This window comes from Danio rerio, chromosome 2, assembly GCF_049306965.1.
Source record: "Danio rerio strain Tuebingen ecotype United States chromosome 2, GRCz12tu, whole genome shotgun sequence".
NCBI classification, from domain to species: Eukaryota; Metazoa; Chordata; class Actinopteri; order Cypriniformes; family Danionidae; genus Danio; species Danio rerio.
In genome coordinates this window covers 33,424,758-33,434,479 of record NC_133177.1, presented here as the reverse complement: position 1 = coordinate 33,434,479, position 9,722 = coordinate 33,424,758, and the positions used below count along the sequence as shown (strand labels likewise).

The 9,722-nt window shown below is 34.9% G+C and overlaps 1 protein-coding gene across 2 annotated transcripts in view; it reads right to left on the bottom strand.

Moving 5' to 3' along the window:
- LOC110437736 (neuropilin and tolloid-like protein 1) overlaps positions 1-9,722 on the bottom strand; it is a 45,342-nt gene that overhangs the window by 4,168 nt on the left and 31,452 nt on the right. For both annotated transcript variants that reach the window (XM_073926828.1, XM_017359194.4), the window contains 5 exons: positions 9,329-9,577; positions 3,461-3,502; positions 3,249-3,376; positions 1,352-1,580; positions 1,065-1,178 (listed from right to left, as the gene is read on the bottom strand). In XM_073926828.1, coding sequence (XP_073782929.1) covers positions 1,065-1,178; positions 1,352-1,580; positions 3,249-3,362 — 457 coding nt within the window. In that variant the 5' untranslated portion in view covers positions 3,363-3,376; positions 3,461-3,502; positions 9,329-9,577. The remainder of the gene's footprint in view (positions 1-1,064; positions 1,179-1,351; positions 1,581-3,248; positions 3,377-3,460; positions 3,503-9,328; positions 9,578-9,722) is intronic.

Here is a 9,722-nt window from a genome sequence, read left to right as displayed (position 1 = left end):
GGTAGGGGTGTCTCAATTCTCTTTAGCTTAAATGCATAGGGCTAAAGTGAAGAGCTAGATAGCTATTAAAACAAGTTTTTAAAAACCACACTAGAAACCAAGTACGAATTTTTTTCAGAATACACCAGCTACAACAGCAACATGGCTGCTCACATGAAAATGGCATTCAAGTTTTATGGCCATGCTTTTAAAAACTTTGATATCTAAAATTCATAATAATATCTATTGTATAGAAGACCCACAACACACATTCACTTTCATCTGGCACTCAATGACACTCGGATACCCTGTCAGAAAAGTCTAGTGACTGGCAATTACAGTGTCTGGCATAATGTTAATGCTGTTTTTGTATGTTTACATAGATGAATATGGCCATGGTGTAATTGCACAGTACAGTTACAAGCTTATTGCCACATTATACCATTATTATACCTGAAGATAAATACCAAAAGATAATGCAACTGGAATAACTACAGCAGTCGCCATTGTCAATCTCATGAGAACATATGATAACATGTGTGGGTGTTGTAGTGGTGTTTCATTTCTTAGGGGTAAATTTGAAGTCCTTCTCCTTCACACTCTGTTTTAAAGGCCAAGGGAAAGGGGTAGGGGTAGAAGTAAAAAAACAGAATTGGGATTGGTCTAAAGAATTGAAAATAAATACTAAAACTCAACTGTTTATCTCTTAAGGATTTTAAAAACGAAATAAACAAAAGTGGAGTGTTACATTAACAAAAATCACATGCACAAAAGAAGGTTGTACAGTTTGGAATTAGCAAACATCATTTTAAAGACCGCTTGTTTATTTTTTCCCCAATTTCTGTTTAACTGGGAGAAGATTTTTTCAACACATTTCTAAACATAATAGTTTATATAACTCATTTCCAAGATGACAGTAAATAATATTTTACAAGATATTTTTCAAGACACTTCTATACAGCTTAAAGTGACATTTTGGAAAGAATTTTCTTGAACATGCTTACCTTAAGTAGCTTTGTAAATACATTTCTGCTCATTTATTTTCTTAATAATTCAATTTAGAATATATGAATTAGAAGATATACCTTTGCAGCCATTTTCATCCCAGGGATAGACACAGTTTTGGATGCCATTGCACACCAAAGTGTGGTTTATGCACATGTTGCTATGGCAAAAGAATGTGTCACTTCCACATGGAGCTGAAAAGCAAAAGGACACTATCTGTTAAAGTGACTCAGAACGGCTATGATCCAAATATAAAGGGAAGAAATAAATAGATAAGGAATATATCACGACGTCAATGCTAGAAAGCAAGCTATATGTGCTACAGAAATGTGTTAAATGAAAAAAAAAACCTGACTGAATGACTCACGCTCGTGGAAGGTGGTGAAGAGGATACGGAATCGGCTCCTGCGGCTCGTCTCATCGGCCCACATGCGAATCACACCTAATGAATTCAGCAGCATCACATCATTGGCCACCGTGCTGCAGAATTTATTCTTCAGGTGCTCCACCGAGCTGCTCCCGTCATACACCGCCACAAAGTTACGCTTACACTCATTCGAGTTCTGCATCTCGTAATCCAGGAAGCGCAAAAAGATCTGTACAGAAAGACATTTGTGTTTGTTTGAATTTTTTTTATATTTCTACGCAAGCAACAAGTCTGGGGTGGAACAGAAGACTTGTTTTTTTTTGTTGTAAACTATTTATTTGAGGAGAATTTTAATAAAAAAATAAAAATAAATAAAAACTTGAACATTACTAAATTTAATGTGTTTAAATTGAACTCATATAAATAATTTGCAACAATTTTGCAGACATTTTTTTCAGTGTACTGGACTGTTTTAGTTTAATTTGCATTTATTTGTAACTGAGATTATGATGATGGTAGAATAGATTTGTTTTTGCCAAGTAAATCATCACCAAGCAATTTTATGCTTAATAAATGTCTAATATTAAAAAGGCTGAATTTAGGTTGTCAGTAATAATCTTAAAATAGTCTATGTAGTCATTGTATGCATTCCTGTCTATTTGATGATTAGTCTATTTCTGGACTATTGTTAGATAGCTATCACTGACACCCCAAATTTAGGCTTGTTTTAGACAAGAAATCTATTAAAGAAAAAATTTGAATGAGTACTGAGAACACAAATTATTAGGAACACACTTCCAATGGATTTAAGGGGTGTAATAAATTATTCAACATTTAAATACACGTTAAGGAAAGGGCTAAAAGCAAATTAAGTTTGTAATCATGTGTAATTCTTTTGTCTAACATTTTAGGAAACGCTTATTACATGTTTTATCCCTTTGTCATATGTAACTTTACTGTTTTTGTATGTGTGATGATGACATGTTTTTTGACTTTAGGTTGCCTTTTAAAATCTGGCTGGGGGCAACAGATGGAAATTAGCCCTTGTGGCTAACTCTGGCTTATTTACAGTTCTACTGTTTATTACTGAGCATTGTCCCTGTTAAATAAAATAAATTCAAGTTTGAAATATTTATTTAGATGAATTCTGAGAGATCTCCGATTCTCCTTAAATATCGAGAGAACTAGAATACCAAACACATTGTAAAGACATTACATGTGTGTCTAGTCATTCAATCATATTGTTATGAAGATTATATTTGTTTCAGAAACCAGAAAAGTCAGAATGAGTTATTTTAAGCACATTGATTATTAATTTTATATGTACTTCATCTATTTCCTAGTACCAATCCACAGTGCTTGCATTTATTTGTGCAATAAATTGCTAATAAAAAATACAAACAATAAACTACATATTAGGCAGCTCAGTGGTTAGCACTGCCGCCTCACAGCAAGATGGTCGCTGGTTCCAACCCCAGCTGGGTCAGTTGGCATGTCTGTGTGGAGTTTTCATGATCTCCCTGTGTTTGTGTGGGTTTCCTCTGGGTGCTCGGGTTTCCCCCACAAGTCCAAAAACATGCGCTATAGGTGAACTGGGTAAGCTAAATTGTAAATTGTATGGGTGTGTGTCCTGGTCCTCTAGTTTGGCAGCTGAGCATTGGTTTAATCCCCATAAACATTGTGAGTGTGTTAATTTTGCTTTAGGTATAACATTGCTGTAAGTGTATCTGACAGATAAAAGTACACTTCTTTAGTCAGTTTATATAACCATGAGCATTTTGAGTTTGTACACTCAGAAAAAAAACTTTTAGCAAGAATTATTTTTGTGTGTTGACAGTGCACAAAATTGGTAAAAGATCAACAGATTCATTTTTGTAGTATGTGACTGAGGATTTACCTTAGAGCCAGGAGGAGCTCTGATGAACCACCTGCAGTCTACAGCCTCTGTCTGTAGTGCTTTGCCTTCTTTTGAAACCATGACGGACTCCACAATCCCCTCTGGCCCACTCATGTCAAACTCACAAACTACACCATGAAAACAAAGTAATGTATCATTGTGAACTAGTTTCGATATGCAGAGAAGATAAACTTATAAAACATTTAGCTCACTTGGAAGAGGTGGTTGAGCACCAAGGTCTTTGAATTCAGGATCTGTGAAACAAACAGAAAAAAAGTAATTAAGGATTTAAACTTGTCTGTTCACAAGATTAAAAAAAACAACAACTAATTTTATTTTCATATACAATACTTAACATAAAATATTGTCAAAAGGGGCTGACTTCTTGTTGGATCCTCACAGATTAGCATTAATTTAAAAGCTGGTCTATGCCATGATTACAAAAACCAAACAAAACAAGGGCTATCACAAATCATTTTTCTGTTGAAGATTGTAAAGTAGTTTCAAAGTAGTCATTCTCGTTAAACATTCAGCATACAAAATAGATTAGACCCAGCTATCAGGCATTGTTCTCAGAACATTCTGTGACATTTCTTAAAAGTTAAATGCAAATAGTGGCACATACACTGATTAAAATAATGTTGTAAGAACATTATTATTATTATTTTACAGTTTTTATTGAAGAAAAAAAACACTTGAAATTTATCATGAAAAATACACTTTTTTACGTTTTAACTCTTCCCCCTTCCCTCCCCCAAAGCATCCAAATTCAATTGAACAGAATTAAATTGAATTAAATATATTGTGATACATGGGCTAAAGCAAAAAAAAAAAAAAAAAAAAAAAAAAACACTGTATTCCTTATACAAAAATAAACATATACACATATCAATCAATTAACCAGTAGCGCGAGAGGTATTTGCTTTTGCCAATTTTGTTCCAAAAAACGCATAAACAGATCCCAAATTTTTTGGTACACCTTTAATTTGCCCTGTATACTGTAGGTGATTCTTTCCAGTGCACTTTAATGTGTCAAATCTTTCAGCCAGAAGACTTTCTATATTCTAGAGTACTATCAAACATCTTGCAATAACAAGACGGATGCAATCCCTTTAGTATTATTATTAAACTGCTAATGACAACGTTACAGGAAACAAACCCAATGCACATATTTCAGGTGTAACTGGAATTGGTTTGAAAATAATGGAAGAGAGTAATGTGATTACGTTTTGCCAGAAAATCTTAACTACTTTTTGGAACATTCTTGTAACATTGAGAGAAAAACATTTTTAGAACAATGTTCATGGAATGTCTTTAAAATGTTAGATGCTCTTGAGGAACGTTCTCATAATACTGATAGAAAAACATTCTTGGAACATTAATATAATGTGGATGGAATGTTCTGATAACATTTCTGAGAACTTTAATATAACATGAGACTGAAGCATTAGAAAAACATTTTTGAATAATGTGATTATTCAATCATTCATTCATTTTCTTGTCGGCTTAGTCCCTTTATTAATCCAGGGTCGCCACAGCGGAATGAACCGCCAACTTATCCAGCAAGTTTTTACGCAGCGAACGCCCTTCCAGCCACAACCCATCTCTGGGAAACATCCACACTCACATTCACACACACACTCATACACTACGGACAATTTAGCCTACCCAATTCACCTGTACCGCATGTCTTTGGACTGTAGGGGAAACTGGAGCACCCGGAGGAAACCCACGCGAAGGCAGGGAGAACATGCAAACTCCACACAGAAACGCCAACTGAGCCGAGGTTTGAACCTCCTTCTTGCTGTGAGGCGACAGCACTACCTACTGCGCCACTGCCTCGCCAATATTGTCATTAAAACCAAAAATATTCTCAGGCCCGAAGCCAGGGGTGGGGTTCGGGTGGTTTGAAAGACTTACCCCTCACTGACAAAGGTCCAGAATTTCTCCCATACGTCAGCTCATTTGTCCTGTTTTGACTGCTATGCCATCATAAATAGTAAAAATCTGATGCAGAAGAAATCGTCTTTCGCTACAGTATTGTTTTTAAATTGAGAAAATAATTGTCAAGTAACTTTTATTCTAAATATTGGACCTTATTCCTGAAAAAAAAAAACATGACCAATAAAAAATATGTGAAGCACCAAAAGTGGCCCATAATAAAATCAATTTGCTAACTATTTTGGCAACTGTTGTTATCCATGAATTTTCAAATGTTCTTTTTTTTTTTTACAAGAGAGGCTAGAAAAATCATGAAGCTCTAAAGTATCATAATTTGTGTTATTATTATTATTACTATTATTCATTTATTCATTCATTCGTTCTTTTCCTTTCAGCTTAGTCCCTTAATTAATCTGGGGTCGCCACAGGAATGAATCGCCAATTTATCCAGCAAATGTTTTACGCAGCGTATGCCCTTCCAGCTGTAACCCATCACTGGGAAACATCCATACACACACTTTCACATGCATACTCTACAGCCAATTTAGCTTATTCAATTCACCTGTACCACATGTCTTTGGACTTGTGGAGGAAACTGGAGCACCCGGAGGAAACCCACGCGAACACGGGAAAACATTCAAACTCCACACAGAAATGCCAACTGACCCAGCCGAGGCTCAAATCAATGACCTTCTTGCTGTGAGGCGATTGTGCTACCCACTGCGCCACTGTGACAGCGTATTATTATTGTCAAATTAAATCACTTTTATTGTCACATTATATATATATATATATATATATATATATATATATATATATATATATATATATATATATATATATATATAAATTATTATTATTATTATTATTATTATTATTGTTATTATTATGTTTTCATTTTTTTATTATTCAAATGGCCAAATTCTGACTGAGGAAAGTTAATTGTGCTGGCCTGTTTGTTATTTGCCTAATAAATAACAATAGGCTACAGTTTTTATTTAAAACATTTTCTAATGATTTATAATATTATGAGTTTGTATTTTAAAAATAAATATTTGTTATTTTTCTTTATTCCAAATATTTAGAAAATACGGGCCTGAATATTAGCACATAAACTAAAAACTGAGCGAATTGAATGTTATAAGAAAGAAAATGAAAGAATATTATATAATCTAACAGGAATGTTAAGGGAATATTTTTAGAGTTGAAATTGGTAGGTGGGCTTATACTACTATTTAAAAATTAGGGGTCAGTAACACTTGTTTCACTTGTTTAAAACAAAGTCTTGATAGAAATGCATAAATTTAAAATGAACACATTAAATTGGTTAAAGGGGCAACATATTGGTACAGTAGGTAGTAGGATCGCCTCACAGCAAGAAGGTCACTGGTTCAAACCTCAGCTGGATCAGTTTGCATTTCTGTGTGGAGTTTGCATGTTCTCCCCGTGTTCACGTGGGTTTCCTCAAGGTGCTCTGGTTTCCCCCACAGTTCAAAGACATGTACTATAGGTGAATTGGGTAAGCTAAAATTGACTGTAGTGTATGTGTGTAAATGAGTGTATGGATGTTTCCCAGTGATGGGTAGCAGCTGAAAGGGCATAAAACATATGCTGGATAAGTTGGTAGTTCATTCCGCTGTGGCGACAACAGATTAACAAAGGGACTAAGCCGAAAAGAAAATGAATGAATTAATTAAATTGATTAAAGTTAACAGTGAAAATATTTATGTTTTTATCATTGACTGTAGTCAGAAATGTTTCTTCTGCACCGAATCAGCATAATTGAATGATTTCAAGTCAATCATATGACAAAAAAGGAATAACAAAGTGTTTGTCATCACAGAAATAAATTAAATGTAGAAATGTACTAAAACTACAGCATTGATACAACTAAAGTAACATTTTACAACATTCCTGTTTTACTGTAATTTTGATCAAATAAATGCAGACTCGGTGGACACTATACCTTTCTTTAGCAACAAATATGACTGACCCCAAATTTCAGAACAAAACTGCATTATTCCAGACCAGGAACATTTCATATCCTTTAAATGATTTTAAAGATAAAGTTAAAATAAACATATGGTGTGCTGCTCTTACTGACCCTGAGGAACTTCTGTCCCAACGCAATCATTTTCTTTTAGCATAATAACTGAACCCCCCCAGGATTAGGGAATGAGAATGATGTCCTGAGGCTTGAGTCTGGATTGTGCATGGATTAATAATCCCTGCACCAGCCTCACACAGATTAGGCTGCCCAATGTGACAGGAAGTAAAGTAATAAGATCTAGGTGTGTTTTCAGGAGGCTGTCTGAACTTATTATTTTGCCCAGTATTTCAAGCTTGACCAGTTAATAGGCTCGGGCCAGTTGATCATTTCTACGTAGAACTAATCCATCATTTACAGAAATATTCAATATGACTTTTCAGAGTCCTTTTGGGTTTCAATCTAAAATCATTCTGGGATTCGCAGTAATCCCCTCGTGTTTTCTTACCTCTGGTACAGCTCGACTAAGATTAATATTTATACTGATGTAACAGCATGCATGGATGTAGGTCTCTGCCAAATCTCTGATTTATGATGTGCATGATGATATTGTACAGTATTTCATATCCAAGTGTAACTCAGAAATGACCTAAAATGGATTTGAATGTTTTAATAAAACTGTGTTTATTGTTTAAATAACATTCATATAGAGAGAACAAAGGTGGCTGAGCTTCTTCAGTGTGTAAATGTCATAGCATTGGTGATAATGCATGAATTTAGGGCACAATGAAAAATGCTAGGTTGTTAAATGGAGTAAGCACACACAATGCAACCCAAATTTGGGTGTAAATTCACTTTTCTGGTGTGTTAAATCCTTTCATTTTATTTTGAACCCAATATTTTGGGTTTTTCAGTATTTTACCCAAATTTGAGTTGCAATAATCCAGAATTGGTGTGTATGCTTATTTCAATAAAAGGAGATCATTTTATGCAGGTGCTTGGCAAAAATATGTTATTGCTGGTGCTTCTTACACAGAACCTTATTAGCAAGTCCTTGTCACAGAAGATTAGCATTCTTGTTGATTGTCTATTGGGAAGCTCTGATGAACACTTGCATAACCACTATTTAAGATAAACCTAACATCACGTAATCTTGAAGACCAGCCAAATTTTGTCAAGGCAGACATCACATATGTCTCAAACCTCAGTCGAGTAGTCAGAGAACATTGAATGAAGTAAAATATGTACTCCAAAATATTTTTTATAAAAGGCTATACACTTTTAATAATAAAGATTAGTTTTTGTCATCTGTTGGAAACCATAAACCCACAGAGTTATATAGGAAACCCTATCTCTTTGTAAAAGCTACTTTTGGAAGCTTTAATTTTGAGAGTGTAAATTTCAATAGGATTTGGCCAAGCTGAAGTAGAAGGACAGAGCTCAGGACATGGAGCAGACTGAGTGTGCTCTTCTGAAGACAAGCTTTCATTAACTGGGATCAGAGACATCACAAACCTCCCCCACTCAGCTGCTGCATGTGTGCTTGCACTACAAATGCAAGGGCATCTGACCTGAGCACAGAACACCACATTTACCAAAACACGGAGGATCTTGCTAAGAATAAACCACCACGACCAAACCAACTTTACCTGTGTGCACATCTTGCTTTCGAAATAGATAAAGTCAAGTCAAAAAAGTCGAGATCACACAATCTGCTTTCATTCATTCGTTTTCTTTTTGGCTTAGTCCCTTTATTAATCAGGGGTCGCTACAACGGAACATACCGCCAACTTATCCAGCATATGTTTTATGCAGCGAATGTCCTTTCAGCTGCAACCCATCATTGGGAAACAATTTGCTTTTCATAATGAAATTTAAATCTGCAACATGTTACATATTTTTAAAAATAGACAATTTAAGATCTAAATATTTCAAAGTCAAAATATTTGTCATTATGCAAAGTAAATTGTATGACACCCATCATGTGAATTTATACAGAAACACCAAAGCAGAAGAAGCTCTTTAGATCATTCTCAAATCAAGCTTAATAACATGACTAACAGGTTTTGCAATAAATACATAAATACCAATAATAGATGACACTTTGTTGAAACTGAAATGCACAAACTGATGACAGTACTAGGATGCTTACCTTGAGTGAAATTGTACCGAGCTGAAAATCCAGTGGCTTCCAGTTCGCTATCTGCTACAAACTTTATCCAAAGGTATCGTCCACTGGACCTAACATAGTTCGGGCTCACTTGTCCACAGTAACGGCCGATGATAGGAGAAAAGCTGAAGGGGCCATCTCTGACTTCAATGTGGTCAAACTTACACTCCCATGACGGCTCAATAGCATACTTATAGTCAAAATACAGGTCGATGCATTGCCTTGGAGCAGCTATGGAATAAGAAAAACTTCTAGTTAATAGCATACTTATAGTCAAAACTTATACTTATAGTCAAAATACAGGTCGATGCATTGCCTTGGAGCAGCTATGGAATAAGAAAAACTTCTAGTTAGATGTTCATATGTAGCTGATTAA